This window comes from Macrosteles quadrilineatus, unplaced genomic scaffold, assembly GCF_028750875.1.
Source record: "Macrosteles quadrilineatus isolate MER2022 unplaced genomic scaffold, UCM_ALF_1.0 Scaffold_4__1_contigs__length_99947679, whole genome shotgun sequence".
Taxonomy (NCBI): domain Eukaryota; kingdom Metazoa; phylum Arthropoda; class Insecta; order Hemiptera; family Cicadellidae; genus Macrosteles; species Macrosteles quadrilineatus.
This window is the reverse complement of record NW_026542597.1, coordinates 25,761,678-25,787,525: the sequence shown is the minus strand read 5'-3', so window position 1 is coordinate 25,787,525 and position 25,848 is coordinate 25,761,678. Positions and strand designations below refer to the sequence as shown.

The 25,848-nt window shown below is 36.5% G+C and overlaps 2 protein-coding genes across 2 annotated transcripts in view; both read right to left on the bottom strand.

Moving 5' to 3' along the window:
* Nucleotides 1-3,903, bottom strand: part of LOC128991282 (serum response factor homolog) — a 136,606-nt gene extending 132,703 nt beyond the window's left edge. Inside the window, exon 1 of the mRNA XM_054414034.1 lies at nt 3,350-3,903. Coding sequence (XP_054270009.1) covers nt 3,350-3,799 — 450 coding nt within the window. The 5' untranslated portion in view covers nt 3,800-3,903. The remainder of the gene's footprint in view (nt 1-3,349) is intronic.
* A 3,488-nt stretch (nt 3,904-7,391) lies between these two features.
* LOC128991922 (exostosin-2) lies at nt 7,392-25,575 on the bottom strand. Its single transcript, XM_054415207.1, has 10 exons — nt 24,701-25,575; nt 22,314-22,526; nt 20,633-20,813; nt 19,588-19,727; nt 17,807-18,032; nt 17,002-17,185; nt 16,018-16,184; nt 10,599-10,742; nt 9,842-9,970; nt 7,392-9,037 (listed from the first exon to the last, which is right to left on the bottom strand). Exons 1-10 carry the CDS (start codon nt 25,219-25,221, stop codon nt 8,816-8,818), a joined length of 2,127 nt encoding a protein of 708 aa, XP_054271182.1. The 5' UTR covers nt 25,222-25,575; the 3' UTR covers nt 7,392-8,815.
* Between the last annotated feature and the right edge of the window lie 273 nt (nt 25,576-25,848).

The window sequence follows — 25,848 nt, the reverse complement described above, 5'->3', positions numbered from 1 at the left end:
CAGTCATTATATTCTAATTCATTCAAAAGACACCTTGTTAAGTTATGCCCTTAAAACAATGGAATACTTGGCCTGATACGACTTTTCCAAACCAACTCTCTTCCCTGACATGTTTACTTTTCCACTCCCTACGTTACTTGAATAGGCCCATACGCCTGACGGTATTTATAGTTTGTAAACAGCAATACCCAAAGCAAATTTTGCTAACGAAGTTGAATCGCTTCTAGTCACTTGTTTAAAAGTTGCATAAGTTAGGTATCTCTCTTTGTATACATCTTTTAAAGGAAAATTCAAAGTCGAATAACTATACATTTTAGGGGTACGGTACCCACTTTCCTGTTAAATGGAACAATCATTAAGTTTATTATCGATGATTTTTTCCAATATAGGCTACGGTATCGATATTTTTGTTTTCCTTCGTGATCCATATTCCATCTAGTATATTTATCTTAAAACGTATTTAAAATAGGCCTACAAATTGACAACTGATTTTGTTAAAAGCAAAAATAATGTAAGTTTATGTACCGGTAACTTGGATTAAGAAATGAAACTGTTACAAACTAACCTAACATAACTAACCAAACTTGCTATAACTTATAGCAAGTGCCATTTTTCAACATTTCGTTTGGGGCTTTTTAACTTAACCGAAAGTATTTGGGGAAATCAACCAGAATTTTGAAACATTACACAGCAAATTTGGTTATTAAATACATAGGTGAGGTTAGTCCAGAGCATGTAATTTCAATAGGTAGGTAAAATAGGCTATTTTTGTAATTGTTTATTGATAATGAACAATTATCAGTTTTATCAATTATCAATTTATCATAGTTGTCAGCTAATATGTTTCAAATTGTTAATATCAATATAGGCTAGGCCTAATCTTCAGATCCAAAAATAGGTACAGTAATTATTCCGTATAGGTGCCTCCAAACAAATTTTTAATTTTGATATCTTACTTTACCTATAGTTTTTTACCTCCTGAATCCAAATATACCATCATTTTTCACAGCTGATGAATATTTCTCAAGATATCGCGGTAATAATATACAACATTACAATACACAAGGTAGGATGGATGACATTTACAAGTGGAATGAACTATGGGTTAAGTAAACCAACCAGCTGATTGTTTTCAATCATAGTCAAGCAAATGGAAGTGACAAAGCAAATGGAAGCAAATGGAAGTGACAATTAGCAAACTCTGATTCTGCAATATGAAAATCGCCTGATTAAGTTACACTTTTCACTTTCTAAGACCAATAAGTTAATAATATATTATTGTTACCGGTATTTTATCCTTATTAATGATTTATTGATTTATATTTCGCCGTTTAGAAATTACATAATAAAACAGTGCTATTCTAACATAACCTAACCTAACCAAACCTCTAGAATGTGTAAGCAAACTCCTTTTGATGTCAGAAAAGGCATGTCAGGGTGACAAAAATAAGCATTTTTTAAATAGTAATTTGAAGTGTTTTTTCTGGATTTTAATTTTACAAAAACAGTCTGCAGGCGACATAAACTAACAACTTGATACATTATAACCTAAACTTTAACTTACCTAATCTAACCTACCTTCAAAGGACTTAATGCAGTCACCAATTCACATAAAGCACGACCTACCACCCTGACATGCCTGAATAAGAACTACATGTAATTAGTCCACCAGTCCATCTAATCTCCATAATGTGACGAAATTCCTGTTATAGAGAACATTAAGTTATTTGACTACAGAATCACTTGAAATGTTATCCATCCTATCTTGTTGATTGTAATGTTAAGTATGTTTTTATGGCGATATCTTGAGAAATATTAATCAGCGGTGAAAAATAATGGTATATTTGGATTCAGGAGGTAAAAAACTATAAAGTAAGATATCAAAATTAAAAATTCGCTTCGAGGCACCTATACGGAATAAATACCCAAAAATAAAATATCAATGTAGGCCATAACATAAGTTAGGAAAAAAACCAACGATAATAATAAGTTCCCTTTAACAGGAAACAGTTTTATTTATTAAACATCTAAGTTTAAGTTAACACCAATAGAAACGTAAACAGATCACAAGTAAACTAGGAAATTCAATGCTATACTTACAGGCCTATATTAAGGTATTGATATCCAGACGGATTAAACTTAACTTAGTAGTTAGCCTATATACCTAGTCGACATCGCAGGATCACTGACCGGTAAAAATTATCATAGCCTATCATCGCATCATAAGGTAAAATTAAATTTTATGCAAACAATGGAATGAAAGAAAAAAGTCATAAAATATTCTTATAATAATAAAAATCCATAAATCTATAAACTACAAGTTAGATAGCCTATTGATATTTAAACCGATAGGCCTAATACTTATAGGATCGCAGGTGCTCTGCAGAAATACAGTGTACTTAGGAACAGTTTACATAAGTTAAATGAGCTCGATAATCGTATATTTATAAGGTTTAGCCTATTATTGCTGAAGAAAATCTGTGCTGAATCTGAATGGAATTAAGTTAATGAAAGAAAACACATTGCAACTTTGATAGGCTCAGACTCTGTCCGATTATCGAACAACAAAGATAATTTAGCTTGATAAAAAAACTTTGACTAAGTACAGTAATTTAACTTAGGCTAATTACTTAGGCTAAGTTAACCAATAGGCTATAGATTATAACAACCCATAAGTTTAACACAATGGAGTCGGATATCAAAAGTTAGAAAGAGCAGAAGTTTAGGCTGCTTAAGATGATCGATATATCGATTATTTAATCTAATGTAGCCTATATATCAAATTAAATTATCGCCATATTGAATAATCTTTCATTCGAATAATGGTGTGATAACTTAATAATGGTGGTGTAATAATGGTGTTTCCGTATGAAATAAATTTGGTTGATTTGACAAGAGATACGGAAGTGTACCCTTTGTCACTAACTTATTCAATAGCCGAACCGCCTAAGTATGTACAGTTTGGTAAACTTAACTGCTGATACATAAGTAGGCCTAACTTAGTTGGTTAATACATCTACTTAGAGCTGCACTTTACTTTAGGTCCTACACTCGTTCGAATAAAAATATGGATTATTCTATTGTTTCATTCGATATATCGTTTGGTTAGTTAGGTTAGGTTAACCTTACCTAACTAACCAAACGATATATCGAATTAAATAATCGATTAATCGATATATCGATTGATATTTTCATTCGAATGAGTGTAGGACCTAAAGTAAAGTGCAGCCCTACTTAGTTTGGTCTAAAACTAATTCAAATTGATTTGGTCTAGAGGCCTACCCTAGGCTAGGCTTAGGTTATGTTTAGAGTAAGAGGTAGTATGTTGAGGTTAGGTTTGTTTTCTTACCTTTTTCATTATTCCAGTTTTTCTTTTAGAAAAAGTTGTATATCTCCTCAATTTGTTATCTATATATTCCATTTTAATTTTAACACGTCCTTTTGTCTTTTTGCCATTAGACGGCGGTGAACCCTTTTGGGGAGCAGAGGAAAATCCATGGTCGTCAACTATATCCGAACCACAATCACCTGTCATTCCAGACATGCCCGATCTACCACTCGACACATCGGGATCAAAACACACGTCAGAAGACGTTCTTTTAATTCCTCTTTGTAAACCCGCACTACAACCACTAGATAACGATAAAGAAGACCTAGACAATCCTGAGGTTATTGAGGTTGAAGGTCTACTGTGCACTGAACTCGTATAAATTTCAGGTGCTGTTTCACCACTTAGCAATGACATATTGTAGCCCATGCTAAACCGGGAATCTCTTCCCCCACTTGATGGGGCATCCATCACTTCACAACACTAGCACTTTAACAACATCACCGAAATAAACACGAATTCACTCAACTTTCGATACTCATCATACTCAAACACAACTGAGATTCACAATCATCACACACGGCAACTGTTCGTAATTTGACCTGCGTGCCTCGGCACGACATCTCAGCTGTGCGCTAGAGGGGGAAAATAGTTCTGCGCTAAAAACCAATATATTTTTCGTATTATGACTGAACTACACATAATAATGTTAAGAAACATGGTGTTTGTTTGTTTTAGTTAACAATCAAAGTGTTTTTGTCCCATGACATTTCACAACTCATAAAATACAACACTGCGGAGGGATATCACGACATAAAGACACCGCTCCCCTCCTCTTATCCATATTTAGAAGACGGTGTTGCCAAATTAGGTAAACTTCACCAATTATGGCAAACTGAGATACATCCTTTTTATGTAAACATCATTGTTGACAGTCGTAAATTGCTTCCGTGTTTATTGACCTTCCTCATATAGAGATTTTTTTAATATCAAAACCTTTTGCAATTTTAAACAAAAATAGTAGGTAAGTAACAAATTAAGTAGGCACTGTTTACTATATTTAATGCAAATACAAATTAGTATAACATGTATTCTAGAAAAAAATATGTACCGGTATATCATGCTGTGATCCCATCCATACCAGTACCAGTATTACAAAAAATCGCATAATAATACTATAATTAACTATAAAGAACCTTAACAATGTTTTCAACAAATTTATTATTTTTTAAAGGCAGGTCAAAGTATGGAAGTAATTAACTTCCCTACAAAGGCCCTAAGGGACATTCAGTTTCTTTTTGTTTTTAATTTACTTTGACTTTTATCTCAAAGTATTTAAACTTTATTCTCGAAGTACTTAGACGTTACGGTATTCTCGAAGTAGTTAGACTTTTATTTTCAAAGTAAGGTACTTTGACTTTTTTCTCGAAGTACTTCAACTTTATTCTCAAAGTAGTTCGATATTTATAGTCTAATTTCAACACACAAACTGAATCTCCCTTCAGGGCTATCGTAGACTATCTATTTACCGTCGTTTGTTAAAATTTTACGGCAACTGCCACAACTCTGTTGATGTAGGGGTGCTTCTATAGACATATTTTTGACCAGAATTGACAGATAGAAAGTGTTTTTTAGCACACATCACATCATGGAGTATGTGTTGGAATATATCAGTTGATCATTAATCAACTGATTCAACGATATTTTAATTTATGCCTTCAACAGCCTGAAATACTTTTCTACTGTTTTTATTGAAGCATGACATTTGCATAAGTGAGTGGACACTTAAGACACTGACAGAAACAGAGAGAAAGTTGTGTGTGTTGAAATTAGACTAGAAATATCGAAGTACTTCTAGAATAAAGTCGAACTACTTCGAGATAAAAGTCGAAGTAAATTAAAAACAAAAAGAAACTGAATGTCCCTTCATAGGGCCGTCGTCCTTTCCAGCAATTTTTTAGCCAGCTCTGGTGGCTCATTGAACCTGGCTAAAATATCTGCAGCTCAGTGTTAACTGTTAGTGTATCACTGCAGATAATTCACTAATCAACTCAATAATGCATAATTGAAAGCAAACCAAACTAACATAACTTAACATGTTATTAGAGACCTCTCAGAAGGTATTATATTAGAGATAAAGTTATTTTACTTTGTAATGAATTTGTTAGTTAATACCTTGATATTTTATATTGTTTTGGTCGCTTGTTTTTGCCACCTTGTACCGGAGTTGCGTGACATCACAGAGAAAGTAAGGAATGGTACAGAGGACATCACATTCAATGGTACACGTTAGTGGTGTCTAAAACTTTTTGCTGGTGTCCAGGGCAAAGTCCAACACTGAAGACACGGGTCCAACTCACTCGCCTCAAGTGGAAGAAGACCCTGAGCCTTGTGTGATAGGAATTTCTGTTCAGAGCTCACTGCTCAGGCTCTTCCTTGCTCATCACTTCCCGCACAACATACTATAGATGCTGAAAGTGCACGTTCATCCATAAGCAAGTTCCCTCTGTACCTTATTTCTCTGTGGTAGCGTGTGGCGTAAAATCTGTGTCTGTGCTACAAACCGTGATATGCCGGCCCACGTGAGTGCCCCAGCTCATGCAACATCGTAAGGAAATATGGCGGCACAGTGTTCTACAGTGTGTTGCGATGCGTAGCCTGCATATTGGCACACATCTAGCTTATTGCTGGGTTTTCCTAGGCACGGAGAGAGGAACGCGGAGAGCGGACTCCTCTTGTCTTAGGTAATTTAATGTTACTGTTTTCCTAGAAGTGGAGCGGAATGCCATGTTAATCGCTTTTCCGCCCTCCTCTTCCGCGTCTAGGAAAACCCGGCTTAAGGGAGGATCCTACAAAATCTTAGAAAGTAAAATCGTTCTGGCTCAAGAAACAGCTGTTCTTAGCTAATAACAAAGCTACGTACCATTGACTCATCTTCCATATTTGAGTAAAAAATACCATCTTAGTAGCTCTAAATTTGAATTACTTCATTTGTGATCTTTTTACATTTTTATTAAAAGAACCAGACCAAACCTTAGTCTGGTTAACATTCAACAAACATTGGTTGGATGGTTTCATAATTCATAAGAGCCCCATGATGAAAAATTGCATCTGGGTTCGGAATATTATCTAGCTTGCTTAGCATCAAACCATTGACTGTTGTATACTGAAGTAGACATAACATCATCCATATGGACCAGCTGTCGTCAAGTTTTTATTAAAAAAGAACATAGTTTTTTTAGCCAGTTACAGAATGCGCTAGTGTCTAAAATATTCTACCAGTATGTTATTTTAAATTGCTAATCACATTGATGGGTCATAACAGTTGCTATAGCTCACAATAAGTCATTGCATTAGTTTGTCTTGGTAAAAATGTTCATGTATTCGACAGAATATTTAGTAGTCTAATTTAGATAAGCACAATCTGTGGGTGGCTCACATCAAATACGACGATTTTGGTTAAAAATTAGGTGAAAAGTTTAACATGGGGATGGAATTTCTAGTTGTATTAACAGTCAAGGATCAAACCAACAATCGTAAAAATTGAAGGGAATAAAATAAAACTTTAAACTTGGTGTGATTTTGAAAAATCTAAATAACGCATTGGATGAGTCACAACCACCTTGGATTTATATTCAGGGGCAATTGTGTTCTGGTAATCTGATAAATGAGTGATTATACCGTCACTCATAAAACTTGCCAATCTCTGTCAGTGAGAATTATTCTCTGCAGAATAGGCCTGCTTAGTAAACTGGCTACACGGGCAAGTTCAGTTGTTAGCAAAGCATTATATGAGGAAAAACTTAAACAAAGGATTAAAGAAAGATTGACAGGTCTGCAAATATTTTACTTTTTTATACATACAAACAATATTTTATGTATATCCATACAAATATTATACACATTCATCTATACACATTGTAGGCCTACATTTTACTAACTAATATACATTTCAAAATTTATACAACATAAACAAATTTATATGTTAAACAAAAACATACTTTGGTTAAAGAGGTACACCAAAAAATAACTTTTTTGGCTCAACTGGATATAGTTTAAAGTATTTTCTTTTGCTTTCACTGAATACCAGAATACCTAATGTAGGGATTGAAGTCCCACAACAAGCCCGGGAATTACTTCAGGCTAGACCTAGGGGTTGCGGTATTATCACTTAGAAAACATCCATTGGCGATTTGGCAGGATTTGAACCCTGGACCTCAGGGACTGATGTCCCGCGCTCGCTTCCTCGACAAAAGGTAAGATGCTTATAAATAATTAATATGCAACAAAAATCACAATGTTTAGTCTGGTACTCTGGTAGTAATACAAAATTGTTTGAGTTATTTGCACGATAACCCAATCATACTTACAAACATACTGTAATCATACTTACATGAGTTACAAACAGATAAATTAGTTGACTAATTGTAGAATATCAACATTCACTCCAATCTAAATGCAAAAAAGTATGTCATCAGCTTTCAATTAATTACGGACAACAAATAATCAAACTTTACATTTGTAGCACTAGTAAATAAGTTTTGCAGATGCAGATAATACATAAAACTAAACAGTTTGTCATATAAAGTTATAGTTAAAAATATATATATCACAGACTAACTAACCTACTAATCCCTTACTAACTAAATGTCATTTGAAGTTCACTTTAAATATGGCATTTGATATGCAAGCGAAACAAAAATAATTATTTAATTAAAAAAAAAATAGTGCTTTTAGCAAAATAAAAAATTAATAAAACAATAATAAAATCATGATAGAGACAGTTCTAATCAAACAGACAATACAAACACAAATACTTTTTAAAATTATTCTCTTTGATTTTTGCATACAATGGCAACTAACACAAAACACATAACATGTTCTAAACATAATTGCTTAGGTATATTAAAAAAGTGGTCAATAAAATTAGGTACATTATAAAATCATATTATTCCAGGATTCCTGCGCTTCAGACTATTATATTTTTCAATATTTTGTTTGGCTTTGGTATTTTTTTTTTTCAAGCACACAATAGAGATGTAGGCTTACACATAAAAATTGTGTATGCCACAACAAACCTATAAAATTAATTTGATTGTAAGTGGCACATTAGGGATTGCTTTGAATTTCATGATAACAGTGGTTCATGATAATAATTTCTATGAGTAGGCTGAATTGATTTCCATCTAGTCTTGAAAAACTGGTGGTTTACTAATAAAATGTATGTAGATGGAGATGAGCAGTGCTCGATTTGCGGCTGAACGTGACAGAACGGTGTTCCAGTACCTCTCTTTTGGAAAGATAAAATATTGTAATAAATAGGTACTAACCACATTAAATAGGTTACAGTTTGGCACCTCATTTTTTACAAATCAAGCACTAGAGATGAGTAAGGATACAGTAATGGCACTAAAAAAAGTCATGGATATCTTACAAAAATAGGTAGTGAACTTTCAAACCTGTATTTCAATAGTAAATCTCTATAGTTTATAAACTGCCTATATCGTTGAATCGCTTGAGCTTCTCTGGGAACGAGTCCTTGTAGAGTACCGGGTCCGCTCGGAACTCGACGGTATGCAGTGGCATGTAGCCGTAGATGGAGGTGAAGCGGTTGATGCACTCGGAGCGCTCGACCATGTGACTCAGGTCCAAGCTTAGCATCTCAGTGTTGACACATTCCGGACACTTAAACTTCTTGCGAGGAGTTACCTGCGGGAAACAGCAGGTTATTTAATAAACAAGGATTACATTTTTAGTTTAGTTCTTAAAATTAACTGATTAAAAAAAAAAATAATAAAGAAACATTATAGAGTAATATCACAATGATTCGGCCCAGGTGCAAGATTTTTTTACACAAAATCCTTCCAGGTTTTGTAACTATACATAGGGAAATCCATGCTCCCGCCAAGTATGAATCTATCCTAAGATTAGATTCCGGTGGTCTAGGGTGTCAACCACTATTTTAATTCTATCGCTGGATGACAGATGTTTATAGATATAGAAAATAAGTATAAGGGGTGGAGGGGAATCGGGGGTGGTCATATAAATGTGTACACTATGTTAACGGATTTTGCATGGCCAGATGGGGATGTTCATCCGTCTTGTATTTGTTTCGATTCCGTCTCGATGAATGAACCTGCTCTGGCCGGGCACATTGGGAAAATCCGTTTGATAACTCCTCGACCTGATAACGGGAAATCGTAGAGCGTTCACTCAAAGTTGTATTTATTCGTCTTTCTCAGACGAACAAAATGAGCCTTCGCCTAATGCTCCAAGTCTTATGGTTCTATTTATGCGAATTGTAGTAGGGCACGGATTTTCTAGGAACAGCGAGGGGAGGGCGGTATTCCCGGCCCGCCTGCATCGCCGAGCTCCTAACAATAGCGTTGTTTTGACAAGCAGCATTACAACGGGTCCACTCTACCTGCAAACATGGGACTTTAATTTAGATTCCTACTATACAGACAGCCCTTGTATGTTAGCTACAGTATTTTTTTTGTCAACAAAGCTTACCTTGATGGGAGCCTTGTTGGTGATGTTGGCCACCAGGAAGTTCATGGCGATATCCTCACAGTTCATGTGGCTGTCCACCCACTCCTTGATGTCTCCCGGCATGGCAGTCGTGTACAGGTAGCTCCAGTACTGGACACAGTTCAAAAATCAGTCGGTTAAAATATTAATCAATAACTCCAATTGGACACATTTGGCCAAGCTTGATTTTTGTTAAAGGTTAAGATGGAGAACCCTTGTGGTTTGGGTAAAGATGGCATGGCGGAGTACAAAGGAATCTAATATCTAATAGCAATTGCGACGCGATTTTCTGCACTGGGAAAATATTAAAAGTAAGTGCAGTCGCAACCGTTTGCCGGGGATAGCTCAGCCTACAATGGCTGGGAAAAGTTCCAGGGTCTGCGATAAGGTCAGGGAAACCACTAGGCCAAAAGCCGGGTCTAGGAAAATAACTCGTTACACAATGTCTTAGAATAAACCAAAAACAAACTTTTAAAAACCAATCTTGAAAAGAGCTTAAAAAAAAGAACAAAGCCAAACATTTTGAGCAAATTTCTGTTAGTAATCTCTCATTTACAGTTTAGCAAAATGATCACACAGCCAACATGTTAGGATACAAATTTTAACTATCAACAGTTTAGCTATTAAATTCAACTCTTTAAGATTGCCGCACACACTTTGGATTTGGAGTGTATTTTAAGCAGAGTATGAATGGAGGATGAGTGTAGAATAGAGTGTGTGATCTGAATAGCTTGGTTACCTTATGGTGGAAGGCCACACCAGTGAGCACCATGGAGATCTGGTTTGTCCACTCAGACTCATACTTCCACCTTTGGGTAGAGTTGTCCCACACATGGGTGCGGGAAGGGAATCCAACTATCCTGTCTGGGAACTCTCTCCACACCTGTGAACAAAAAATATTACACAGTGCACGATGTGGACAGATCAAGTTAATATCCTCATTTATTTATTGAGGGTAGTGTATTTATAGCTATGTATGGTACAGTATGTATGGTATTTACAGCCTCTCCAAAACTAATAGAAATTATGGACCTGATAACCAGTGGCGTAACTACGGGGGGGGGATGAGGGGGATAGAACCCCCCCCCCCCCCCACCCGAAAGGCAAAAATAAAACTGGATAACCTACTCCATAATGAACATTGTTCACAGAGGGTGGATCAGGAATTGTTGCGGGTAGTTTCATTATCTTTGCGAATAAAATCTGGGATTTCCAGTGGCAATTACGTGGAAAGTCATCATATTAGGTCGGCAACACTGCCGCTCATGCGCTGTAAGTTCCCGCTCAGTCTGTTCTGGGTCTGGCGCGTTTCCCTGTGCTTGTCGCCTGTGTTCTGCGTGTTACTTGTTATTCAGTGATGATGTGTTCACAATGTCTAAGAGGAAAGCATCAGCATAGCAAAGCTTAATAACAGATTTGTTTAGAAAGCGTATGGTAACAAAAACTGAGCATACTGAAAGTGATGACAGTTCCTGATAACATACAATAACATTCCGTCTTGCTTACTTTGCGACGACACGTGGTGTAGGGGCGGGTGGGGTAGGGGTTTCTGGTTTCTAGGGAGGGTCACTCTTTCCGCCCAATAATTTTACCTACAGTCAGAGGCATCGCACGAAAAAAATATTTGGGGGGAGCCACTGAATTATCCAACTATTTTACTCGAACTAACCCAACTATATTAGGCAACACGAATTTCACAACTATATTAATATCAAGTTTTAACAGTAGCCTAAGGATATTATTTTACGTTTAAATCCTCTTTACAGCTGACATACACAAATAACAAGAAATTTAAGGGCTTTCTAACAATATTGGTTTTGACTGTCAATCTTCATTGTTGATTGTGTCTTAAGTGTCTCAACAAATGTCTCAACACTGTAGGTATACTGATCAGTAGCGGCTAGCCCATAAGGACTCTCGGACGCCGCCCTCCCAACAATACAGAAATCAATATTTTTTTTATTTATGTAATAAAAAAATAATATGTCGTAATTAAAATTAAATTACAATTATTTACGACTACTTAATCAATATGATAATAATATGAAATGAAATAGTTTTAAATTTTGAATCCAGTAATGACTGTTTTGCGATAGTCGCTTTCATAATGTGGATTGCGGACGGCGGCAACCTCCGTCCCAAACTCAATGCATGTAGTGTTATGGTAGAAACACCTAACAGCGCTGAGGGTGCCGTGACGTCATTCCAATGCTTTACAATAGGGACTCTGGGGCAGAGTCCAAAGCTGCGCGCGCATCCATAAATCAGGGCAGCCACCCTAAACTGGATAATTCTGCATCACACACGATTAGGATAGGAAGAACCATGTTGGCAGCGCTGGAGCCATAATCCACACTGTCACTACCATAAACATAAACTAACCTCACTTCTTTCCATGTCCATGACCACAGTTCAGTTATAGTTTAGTGCCAAACGACCTGTTGTTTTGTGATCAATAGTGTTTAGTGATAGTGATGGAGGCCTAAGGAAGGCAGCGGTAGTTTTTTGAAGATTGAAAGAGCTAAGTAGAAATTATTAATAGTTATACTTAATTGATTGAGTTAGTTAGTTGGTATTTTTGAGTCAATAAGTTACGTCTGTAGTTTTAGTATAGGCTAACCTAATCAACCCGAAAACGAAGTAAACTAACCATAGGTAAAGTGACTCGGACAACTTTAGTTATAGTTACTTATTATTGTCTTAATAAGTTATTACGGGTAAATTTGCCGTGGGTTGAAGGCCTAAATCTAAATAATAATGGACGGCGGCATTTCGTTGTCGTCGACGGCTAACGTCACTAATGAAGTTAGCCTGATTATCAATGAAGGGATCAAAAATATTGACCACAGAATTTCTTTGAAAAAATTAGGACCTCCTAGACCTTTCATGAACATAAACCAAATTCAAAACAGTTCAAAGAATAAGAATAGCTTCACACGAAAATTTTCGCCACATATGTACAATCATGCCGATTGGCTATGTGGCTGTTCAATTAAAAATTCATTTTTCTGCTACACTTGTTTGGTCATGGGGGTTCAAGATAGAGCATGGACTGTAGACGGGATTTCAGACCTTAAACATCTACTGGAAAAAGTAAAAAAACACAAAACAAGTGAAAAGCACATAAATGCGTCAATAGAATATGCTGTTTTAGGTAAAGTTGATATTAGATGCCAATTGGACAATGCATATAGGTTAAAAATACAAAAACAAAATGAAGATGTTTCGAAAAATCGATACATTCTAAGTAAGCTAATTGATGCAATTAAATTTTGTGGAGCGTTTGAATTAGCATTACGAGGACATGATGAACGCGAAAATTCAAAAAATCCTGGCATATTTCGTGGTTTGGTTAACCTTATGGCGGAGCTGGATGTAACATTGCAACAGCACATAAATCAAACAAATAACCGAGTGTTTTTGGGTCTGTCTAAAACCATACAGAACGAGTTATTGGACTCAATATATTACGTTTGTCTGCAAATGATTCGTGACGAATTGACACAAACCGACTATGTAGCTATTGAAGCCGACGAAACAACAGACTGTGCCACTTTATCCCAACTAGTATTTGTTATTAGGTACGAGCTGAATGGCACGATTCACGAGCGATTTATCACTTTTATTAGACCAAAAGGCCATGATGCAGAATCAGTTAGCGAAACAATTTTTGAAGTATTAGAGCAATTAAACCTCGACAAAACTCCTGATAAAGTCATTGCCCAGAGCTACGATGGGGCTTCCGTAATGAGTGGCCAACACACGGGAGTACAAGCGCGTGTAAAATCTAAATATAAGAATGCAAATTTTGTCCACTGTTACGCACATCAATTAAACTTAATCATTGAACGCAGTGCTACACAAAATAAGCAGGTTAAGATATTCTTCAGTAATATCGAGGGGTTTTCATCATTCTTTTCCCAGTCAACAAAGAGAACTGCAGTTCTCGATGAGATAGTAAAACGTCGTATTCCAAAAAGCTCAGGTACTCGGTGGAATTTTAAATCCAGAATTGTAAGCACAATTTTTAATTATCAAAGAGAGTTGGAGGAATGTTTAAGTTACATACTCGACGATGACACCAATGACTATGCCACAATAAATAAAGCTGTTGGCCTAAGAAGTATTCTAAAAGACGAAGACTTTATTTTCTGGCTGGACTTTTTCAATCAAATACTGCCCCACAGTGACATTCTGTACAACCAACTGCAGCAAACAACAATTGATTGCGTCAAGGCGTTTAAGTTTGTAGGCGATTTCAAAACTGTGGTAGATCGCGTAAGAAACTCGACCATGTTAGATCAACCGAGAGATAGTGAACCCGAATCGAGCAAAAAGCGGAGAAGATACGACGATCAAAAACGCGTTGTCGCAAAGGAAGTGTGTGACATAATTACGTCGGGAATTGATGACCGTTTTACGTTTGTAAATCATTTGTCCGCGGCAAAACTGTTTCAGCCAAGTTTGTTTGGGGAGTTTAAAACCAAGTTTCCCGAAAAAGAGTTACACGCTGCTGCGGAACTATTTAGCCTAAATAAAACTGAATTGAAACAGGAGTTAAATGTTATTTACAATAGGGATGATTTTTCAACGGCCACAGGGTCATTAAGACTACTCAACTTTGTCTATGACAACAACCTCAAAGATGTGCTTCCAGAGTCAATCAAACTTTTAAAAATCATAAGCACAATACCTATGACTACTTCGGAAAGTGAACGTTGTTTCTCTACTTTGAAACGAATTAAAACGTTTACCAGGAGTACCATGAAACAAGACAGACTAAGTGCGCTTGCTATGTGTTCTATCGAAAAAAAGCTGTTGTCAACTTTAAACTTCAACGAAAAAGTAATAGATCACTTCGCCGGGCAGAAAGAAAGGAGGATGGATTTCACATTCAAACAGTACAATTAAAGTTAGGCCTTATCCTCATGGTATGGTTTTCTACTCATATTACCGTGGATGTTTTAATATAAAATACAATTAGTCAAGCCTTACCCTCATGGTTTGGTTTTCTATTCGTTATTGCCGTGGGTGTTTAAATTATACAATTCAATCATTGTCAGGCCTTACCGTTTGGTTATCTACTCATTATTGCCGTGCATTTTTTACTATTAAATTATCAATTGTTAGTTATATTTTCAATACAGTGTAGTCCCGTTTTACAAGGCCGTAGGCAGGGAGGGGGGTTAGAGAGTCAAACCCCTCCCCCAAAATTCCGAAATTGAGCAGTACAAATTAAAACTAGGTTTAAAAAGTTGAATTATGAAATAGAAACCACAATAGAGGATTAATTGTTATGTTTTGCAATATCTATTCATATTTAATATAGGCCTAGTTCTATTGGGATAATAAATCTGATCTATTAAATAAATTGGTAAAAACTATTAAAAAAATATACTTTACTTTATTCTACTTATGTCTATTTGCTCATGCATGACAAACAACAGGTGAAATGGGAGTTTTTGGACTATTATTGGACACAGTTTTAGGCGTTAAAATTGCTTTAAAAAGTCACCAAACGGCTTTAAAATTTTAAAAATTTTTCCGGGTTGGGGGGTGCTCCACACCCCCCAAACCCCCCGGAGTCCCCCCCTAGACAAGGTCCTAGAGCCGCCACTGATACTGATCAATAATACATTAAGTTTTCAGCCTGTCAAAATCTATTTGAAATAAAAATTCAGTAGATACGGCTCTTCACGCGCAGCACAGAAGGCTACAGTACAACAACAACTTAATGATAATTTGTTCGTTTGTTGTGTTGTGGTTTTGATTTTTTAGTTACTTACTATTTCCTGATACTGACCGGTCAGAGACCGGCCTCAACTGGGTAAATTTTTGGAGTTCTTTTGAACGTTCTTTACACCTCTACAATGCCTGAAAAAGCGAGTTTGGAGTTCGAATTTTTCAAAATTTTCTGGAGGACCCCCGGACCCCCCCCCCCCTTTGGCTGGGGGGTATTCCATACACCCCAGGCCCCCCGGTATTGGGCCTCCTCCATCCCCCCCCCCAAAGCCATGTTCTAGTTACGCCACTGCTGATAACATATCTGAACTGAACAGTTCACTGCATATTTATATAATCCAACCTAGTGTTGATTACCTAATTGACTCCAATAGGTAAAAGGACCATCATTTTATTTCACCCATTAGTCCTCATACCTCAAACCCGAACTCAAGTTCGTCAGCCGTTAACATCATAATGTCGTCATCAATGGTGAGAATGGCCTCTGTCTCTATCTCCTCGTAAGGGTAGAAGCGGTTGGACAACTTGTTCTCTTTGGTACGTATCAACTTCACAGGCTTGTTCACTTTGGGCCATAAATGTGCTGGAACACAAGTCTTGGTAAAAGCAAACTCAAAATTAAAAATGATAAAAAACATTACAGGCAACAAAGTAATAACAATCCATATTGTAGCCCTTAGACTCCTCCATGACAAAAAATATGGACTACAGATGGAGAAAAGATAGTCTTTTTTGCAACAATGTAATTTAGAATATATTTTAAGAGAAGGACTGGTGGCAGATAAAGGAATGATGGTATGACAGGACTTAATCAGACATATCTCATGTTAAGTTTGGTAAAAAACTGTAGCCTATATGCCTTTGTCACCCAAATCCTCAAATGTGCTAGAATTCTTGCTACGCATAGTTATACGATATCACATTTTTATTGTACTGAAAAAATATGATTTTGCTCCTTATATCAAGTGGTTTTACAGCAGGTGAATATGGAACGCCGTGTAAGATAGAGTAATAAAAGTACTATACAACTATAGTCTAGAATGGTCATAGCACTGAAATCTGGTTAATAATTAATAATAATGTTTTCGGTTTGTTCACTTTTATACCCTCAAAGGTCTCGGTCTGTGTTTGGATCATATCAACCAAGTTAGGCAGTTCAATACAAGAGTGAATTGTACTGATTAGTGATGTATGATTAATGGTTTTTTTTATAAGAACAAAGAGTCTAATACTGAAAAATTATAGTTAATATGTAATCAGTTAGGTAAGCATACTGTTTTAAATACCTGGCCTAAAGCCATCTTTACCAAAAACATCATAACCTTAATTCATTCTTACATTATCTTCCGATGGTTAAAACCTTTTTCAGTTGAGACAAGGGGTATACCAACAATTCTTACATGGAGGAGGGTGTTTTTTCTGGTGATTCCACACAACGATCACCTTGCTGAGGCTTGGCACAGTGATCAGTTTGTTGATGAGGGTGAAGAGACTTTCTACACGATCGTAGGTGAGGATGACGGCTGTGAACCCTGGGCCACGAGGTGCAGTCAGCGGGAGAAACAGCGGCGACTGCGGAATCCTCTGTAAACAGAGTTTATTCATTTCATTAAAACACATAGTTTGATAACTGAAATAAAGTATTTGATTACTTGACAAAATTTCAAAAATGTCCTCGGAGAAGTTTCAGTTTTTAATTGGACATGTCCTTAATGTACCGAAAGACACTAAGAAATATAAATCCTAATGATCACTATTGCTCAATGTGTAGCAAAAAATGAAGACACCATAAATTGGGCACACCCCTTTGGTGATGTGATCTTTAGGCCATTAGTTGGTCTCATGGATCAGTTTGCCGCGATCCTAGCAGAGATGATAATGACATGACCGAGAAGATTTTACTGAGACCGCAAATAATGTTCCCGATTACACCATGTCCGCAGAAGATGTTCTTGATTTTGACAAAACCACAGAAAACATTACGAAGCTTTTGAACTTTTTGTGATATGGGGGATCGTCAATCTTTCCAAAACAACCTGATTTTGGCCTGACCAAATCTTGGTCCAAGTCCTGAGGGCTCAAATTTTCGACCCAAAGTAAAAAAAGTCTGGCCTGCACAACCTTACTTTTCATGCAACCTACGTTGTGCTCTAAAGACTTTAAGCCTTTTGGACTTGTACACTCAAAGATGTCACAAGTACATACCTTATAGTTGGGGAAGTTCCAGTCCTCATACACCTTGGCGTGGTGAGGAAACACTCTATCATTGACTATGTCGAGCACTGTCAGTGTTAGTGCCTCAACAGAAGAGAAGTATTTCTTGTAAAGCCACAGTCCTTGTTCACTCATCTCCTCCCTGTGACGAGGTGACACTCCAGCAGCAAGGTCTACGATGGTGTTCAGATCTGCCTCGCCCACGAACAAAGCGGCTCTGGTTGGAAAGATAAAGTGTAGTCAACAAACTGCGATTGCACCTTATATTTCTTAGATTGTATCTTTTCTTGATTGATAAAATAAAAATAAGAACTTAAGAAATGGTTCAGTACAGTTCACAAAAGGGAAATTTTTGGATATGGAATTAGGCCTAAATTTTTTACTAAATAACATACAATTTTAGTGATTAGGATCAAACAATTGACACATTCAGGGAAGTAAAATTAACATACGTTGAAGGATGATTAAATTACTAAAACAAAATCATTTAAAAGTAAAACCAAAACATGACACTTGCTAATCTGGCATGTTTAGAACTTTGACAGTGCCAAATTGCTGAAAATATCTCAGTCTACAAATTGTGGCTGCAAAGTTGCAAAATACAGCCAAAAATTCTAAAACTAGGTATTACACCATTTTCTGCTAGAGAACATGTCCAAAGGTTTAAAATTAAACATGCCCAATGCAACATGCTACTGTACAGGGTTTGGCAAAAGTCTGGAACCCCCCAGTTAACTTTTTAACGCGTTGTAGTAGGAAAACCAAACTCGGCAAATATTTACAGTACAACATAAGAAAATGCACTTTTTCATTAAAAATACAACTTTGTTCCAGTATTTTGGGGGCAGCCCCAAATTTTCAAATGTAAACACCTATCATGCGACCCCTCATTTTAAAGAGTTATCAAGAAAAATTGAATGGCGCAAACCAGAGGTCAATATCGCATCCTTAATCAAAATGGCAGCCATTTCAATTTAAGATGAGCAAGCAAGATAAAGTCTGGACACCCCCAGATAACTTTATAACGTGTGGCAGTGGGAAAACCAAACTCGGCACATGTGTACAACATAAAAAATTCACTTTTTCATTAAAGTTAGAACTTGTACCCAGTCCCCAAAATGGGGTATTTAGGGGGCAGCCCAAAATATTCAAATTTAAACACCTATCATGTGACCCCTCATTTTAAAGGGTTTCTCAAGAAAAATTAAATGGTGCAAACTAGAGGTCAATATCGCACCCCTAATCAAAATGGCAGTCATTTTAAAATATCCCCTATTAGCTTTTTAACAGGTTATAGCAGGAAAACTAAACTCAGCATACCTTTATAAAAAAAAATAATTCACCTTTTGGTCAGTATTAAAATATAAACATTTTAAAGTTAACTAGGGGTGTCCAGACTTTATCTTGCTTGCTCATCTTAAATAATTAAAATGGCTGCCATTTTGATTAGGGGTGCGATATTGACCTCTGGTTTGCGCCATTCAATTTCTCTTCATAAACTCTTTAACATGAGAGGTCACATGATAGGTGTTTACATTTGAAAATTTGGGGCTGCCCCCTAAATACACCATTTTGGGACTGGGGCAAAGTTGTAACTTTGATGAAAAGTGCAATTTCTTAGGTTGTAGATATGTGCCGAGTTAGATTTTCCTACTGCAACGCGTTAAAAAGTTAACTGGAGGGTTTCCAGACTTTTGCCTAACCCTGTATAACCCGGATATGCGAAAGTTTTCTGTCTCTATGACTTATGGCTTTATAAGCTCGTTACTCACCTTTTCCAGTCAATGACATCAGCGAAGGGCATGACCATGGTGTCTGCTGCCACTATAGGTATACAACCAGCCGCTAGAGCCTCCAGCAGTGTAGGCTGTCCTAGCCTAGCTCCACGCAGCACTAGGCAGAAACTGCCTTCCTGTTCACACAACAATAAAAAATGTCATTCTAGTTACTGCTATCACCATGTGAGGTAGACGGCTTGAAGTTGTGTCCCATATGCGCCATTTAGGAATTTCTGTCGCAATGTACAATAAACTCCATCATAGGTTTTAATGTTCCACTAGCTAAAAAAAAGGCATTGTGTTCTATTTAAATGCAAACGTTACTGAAGCAGTTTTACAAATTATATGATGAACTCAACTAAAATTGTTCTTTATAAGACTTGATAACGTTAGTGAAATTAGGCGGAAACAAAGTTAAGAGTTCTGAAGTCTTACTTTCTAAACATTAGGACTAGATTACGCTATACCTTCAACTTTTCATCAGTGAACTATTAGTAGCAGTCTTGTGTTTCATCCATCATAATCATTATCAAATAAGATGGGGACGCCACCTAGGTGTGTATTTTAACCCAAATATGAGTGACGGATGAGTGTAGAATGGTGTGAGATGATCTGTGTAGCTTTTGTTATTGAGAGATCAACTGAAAGATCAGCTGTTTCATTAGCTATGATCATTTATTTAAAGCCCAACGATCAGGGACAGTTGGGTCCAGTTTCAAACGGTCAATTTGCTATTGACTTTTTTAGGATAGATCCGGCAACATTTTGATTGTTAAAGATTACGATGAGCACTCAGCTATAGGGCTACATCCATCCACGGCTTGCCCCTAGCTCACTTTGGTACAATGATGCTAGAAACTTTGTTTACGTATATCAACGATCCTGTCATTACACAAGAAATAACCACGATACACTACATCCTAACATAGGCTATGTTTTTAACCTGATATTTATATAACTGTCTGTAAGCTAGCTTTGTTGTTAGAGAAATCTTGTCGCTAATTCACTACAGATTCACTAGACGCTTAATTATACACACCTGAAGTATCTCTGGATAGTGGTAGACAGTGTTGGAGGGACCAGCACACCGCAGCGATGTATTGGTCTGGCCAGGACATGGCTCCAACACCAACAGCTGTGGTTTGGTCTCAGCCAGACCTTGTAACTCCATACTGTACTCTGGGTGGATGTTTACTTGCGAGGATATCACCAGCCACTTCCTGCACAAACGTGAACGTGTGAGTCCGAGTTATCAAGTAATTAATCATTTAGTTTAGCTTCATCATATTGAATTTAACATTATGCTGAATGTAAGATATACATAACTTTTTCAAGAATCTGACTTCCCTCATATTGATAATGGTTGGATACCCCTGAGAAAAGAAAAAGGTCTCACACACTCCCCTAAACAGGACCAGCAACAAGGAACTACTGGAAACAGCATTGGCAGCAAGAAGAACAGGCCAGAGACAGGAAGAATGAAACATGATCAAGTGATGAAATCTTTATCAACCTCAGGGCTTACCTCTTTGTCAAAGATCATTGTTGGAACTTGTGAGGACTCCTCAAAACCACCTTTGAACAACATTGTGAGGACTCTGTCAACATTGTTGCTGGGGAAAAGAACGCTTGGTTTTACCTTAGAAGGGTTAGAAAAGGTACAAGTGTTGATTCAATAATGGAGTTATTGTCCACTAAGATATCAGGAATCAATACCGCTGAGGAAAAGATGGCCAGCGAAGAAACTAGGCCTAATGGCAGTTTTAAAATTGGTGTGGACTTTGCCAAGAAGGATTATTTAAATGAATGAATCAATTTGGCCAAAGAATGTGATTCTTTAGCGTTTTTCATTCAGGCGAATGAGCAGGCCACAGAAGGGATAGAACAGACTGCTAAATAGACTGAAGGTAACCGCAGCATGTCCATACAAGGTAAATGTAGACATAGTCAAAGCAACTTGAGAGTTTCTTTCCTGAATGTGCAATGTAGGCTAGGTATATCCCATTTTGAAAGAAACAAGCTATTTGGAGACGCCCTCCCAACATGGATTCAGAGAGCAGAAATCAACATTGACTGCTGTGTCAAGTCTGGCCTTTAATATATCATGAAGACAATGAAGGCATAAAAATAGGGTTTAGTATCTCTAATTCTTGACAATTTAAGCAAGGCATTTGAATGTGTTTCTCAAAATGTTTTACTACAAAAATTGAAGAAATATGGCGTTTAAAGACCAGTTCTAAATTTTCTGTGCTCCTAAATCCAAGATCGTCTGCAGATAGTCTCAATACCAAGAGCCTCATCTTCCACCCTTTCAGTGAGCCAAGGTGTCCCACAAGGCTCGGTCAAGGGTCCTGTGCTGTTTATCATTGCAATAAATGACTTAAGTTTGCTAAGTGATAACTCTTTGCAGGTGTCACCACAATTTTCAAAGGGTAAAACACCAGGAGATGCAAGTCTGAGGGCAAATGAAATTTTTTTAAAAGGCCAGGGAATGGTTTTAAGTTAATAGGCTAAGCCTCAATGCTGACAAAACTCAAACTATGACATGTAGCCCCAGCCAGGGACGGTCAAACTTTCAACTTGACTCAAGACTACTGTGGAACGAGAATACTGAAAATGTCTGCAAGAAGTTGTCAAGAGTTACAAGTATTACCACCCCTAGGCAGATAGGAAAGGTTTTACTACAGCTAATAAGTTAAGAGATTTCACCTGCAGCTTACCTTTTCATGATACCAGATTTGTCAGTATCAAGTGTTGAGGCTGAAGGACTGTAAACAGGAAGTGAAATGTCAAAGCCCACACGATAAGTCCACGAATCAAATCCAGCTCCAGCTACTAAAGCGTTTCCCAGTGATAAATCCACTACTGTGTTGTATTCGGGTGGTGAACCAGGAATCATGTTCCATATTAGGTGATTCTCTCCACCATACCAACTAAAAAACAATTGGGTAGGAATAATCATTGAAATATTGGCAAAACTTTAAACATCCAACTCAATCGTATTTAATCAGTGATATTAAGTTACGATACGGTACTGATTTAACCATTAACTAAGACATAACTTAATCAAAACCCAATTATATCAAAGATCCAATTATATCAAAGATTTATCATTGTTAGTCAACATTGCTCAGATTTTAGTTGTTGTTCTTGTTGTCAAGTTCTCTCTATAAGTAGATTCTTAAGCCCCTTTCCATGTTTGGCTTGACCATTAGTTATAGGAACATTGAGTAAGCATTATATAAAAAAATAATTGTAAATTGGTTTATTTGGACTGTTGGAAGCAAAAATAAAAAAAAAAAAAATTAAAAAAAATAAATAAAATAAAACCCAAACTTCTATATCAGTTGTAGCAGTTAGCGGCTGGTGTTCATAGGTGGTGGAAGGGTTCTGCATATTTTATATGTACCTAAACGAAAGCCTAACATCAATCACGTTTGTCAAAGAACTGAAAAAATTTAAGGCTAAAACTTATAATACAAACACACATAGGCCTAGCCTACGATATATTTATCTAAACTTGTTTCCAAGGTTGCTATTGTAGGCCTATCCTTATATATAATACGTGACGACGATTTCAACAAAACACTACTCCTCCGTTAATAATGGACGGATCTTTACAAACGATGTGTCAAAATAACGAATTTTTCGTGTAGACACCCCCTTTCACCAACTCCTGTAATAAAAGTCCTCGGGCTTTGCCTCACAGGCCATCAAAATCTCAATGTATTTCTTAAGAAGAAAAGATTTAATTTAACAGACGAATAAAATTTCATACTAAAACAGCTGTTCATAGTAAAGACATGATACCCACAAGAACGTTCGTTATATTCAGAGTGAGTTTGTTTTCAGTTTCGATAACTGGAGTGGAGTGATTTATTACATTATCCTTGAGTTGACTCTGTTAAGTCATCAGAAATTATGACTGTTATTTGTTCTGAAATAACGCCTGTAATACTTTGCAATTGCTCGAATTCGAGCAGCAGGTGCACTAGTTTATCTTAATAACAGTATCTGCAAATGGGAATGTCCTGAAAATAACATTAACAAAATAGTGATTATATCCCAAAAAATATCCAAGGTAATAAGGAATAGAAAGCCAAATAAGTAAAACAGCTTACAAAAACAAATTGCATTTAAACTTACACCGGTACCCGAACCTAAAACTATTATTAAAAAAATATTGATTAACCAGAAATGCAAAACCTTTAACAAAACTGGATGTGAAATCAATTTAATAAAGAATACAGTTAGTATTTTACTTAAATACATTCACGAACAGTACTCCAACATCACTATTCATTAATCACTAAACAACAAAACCAAACCAAAATTACATTTCGAGGTTAGCTGCAGTTGTTTTCTAGTTTTAGAAATTAGATAGATGGTTTGACTTATGACAAACCGGTGCGACAACATCAGTTCTACCCATCATAACGTTAGCTTGCAATACAGAATATCCAGATTGTGGTGGCTACCCTGATTTAAGGGTGTGCGTGCAGCTTTGGACTCTGCCCTAAAGCGCCTATGCTAAAGCATTGGAATGACGCCATGGCACCCTCAGCGCTGTTCGGTTGTTCTGAAGACTACATGTATTGGGATTGGGACGGTCTGGCTGCCGTCCTTACTAAACAAGCGACGATCAAAAATGAGTCTATGCTAAATTGAATTGCCGGTATCCAATTATTTGACATATTTATGTTATATATTGTTTAAAGTACTCGTTAAAGTAATTTTAATTTAATTAAACCGAAGAATATAAAAATGTAATTTATTTATGAATTGTTGGGAGCGCAGCGTCCGACAGTCCTTATGGGCTAGCCGCCACTGAATTGTAGCAATCTATAATTACAATGGAGTTGGGTATCAAATTTTAGCCAAAATAGTCTATGTAACATTTGATAATCAGGTACCTACATAAAATGGAATACAAAGACAACTTTAAATTGATACTAAGTAGTAAGTTAATTTATGTTGTTGTTTGCAGTCAGTATTAATCAGAGACAGATATAAATTAGAAGTTAAAATAATGCTCATTTAAGATTTTAACCAAGATTACTAAGCCTAAACCAAGAGTTACAAGGTTAAACCTAAACATCATACTTACTACGGCAGTAGTCCAAGTGCTTGAGATATCTCCTTCAAACGCAGCCGATTTTGGTTTAGTGTATCGATTGAAGGGACCAAAATACATGCTTCTTCTGGATCAGGAGTGTAATATTTACTCTTAACAATTGTTTTCAAGATAGTGAAATACTCCTTAGACATCTGTGGGCCTACAGATGAACCGCTTTCATCCACATATTTTCTAAAAGGATAAACGTATACTGATATTTGATCAGCCCCTTTTCTGCCACAACGATACACATTGAAACAATCGTAGTAACTGCAACGGTAGTTCCTACTACCTGATATCAGAGGCCGTTTCGTCAAAACAATTTCAGGAATGTGTTGCAAGTTATCAAATGAGATTTGTTCAAGTTTGGTATTGCTGTTGCTATACAGACTCTTAGAAAATATATTCAGTAAAGCAAATATTATAAAAACAAATGAGAGAATGATTACAAACAAAACAATAATAAAGAAGTGTCTGTATCTTTCAACAACCAAAGTTTGCTTTTGACCCATTTTGTAGCAAGAAATGAAAACTGGAACTAATTAGGCCTATATTTTGTTATTCACAGCTGAACCAAGGCTGTTGCACCGGAATAAGTCATTGTTCAATCTTTTAGCTTTTAGGTTAGGACTCAATCATAATTAGGTATGTTTATAGGCCTACCAAGAAAATAACTGTGGCCTTGTTCTATTTATAATTTAATTTTCTAATTAAAACAGAAGGCAACTATTTTAAATCTAGGACTTAGTTCATTAACACCAATATCACTCCACTTCCACTAAGTTTAACACTTTTCTTTTCATTAATGCCTAGGCTTATTTGTCAGCAGTTATTTTTTCACTGTTTCACAATGGTTTCACTTACTTACTGAGTCCTGAGTCTGAGTGATTTGATTTGATTTTCAGTTCAGTCAAAACAGTCAACAAATAATGTAGAAAAAATTACGTCACACGCCAGTAGCAGACGATTTTGTTTACGCCTGCTCTCGCCGTTCATCCCGAGAACCTCCCTTCAGCCGCACCAATCATAAAAATATGTAAGAACAAGAACACATAATGCACAATTTGTTTTTCAGGATTAATTTTGCCAACAGTGTCATTTAGAGGCTTCTGATTGACTATAACGAAGGTTTAGTAATT

Excerpts from the sequence above, each read along its gene's own strand:
- LOC128991922 (XM_054415207.1), bottom strand. The coding sequence starts at position 25,221 with ATGGGTCAAAAGCAAACTTTGGTTGTTGAAAGATACAGACACTTCTTT. Across the intron at positions 10,743-16,017 it reads AACTTGAGTTCGGGTTTGAG|GTGTGGAGAGAGTTCCCAGA; the intron begins GTATGAGGACTA and ends TTTTGTTCACAG. Across the intron at positions 9,971-10,598 it reads GTGTGGCCTTCCACCATAAG|TACTGGAGCTACCTGTACAC; the intron begins GTAACCAAGCTA and ends AACTGTGTCCAG.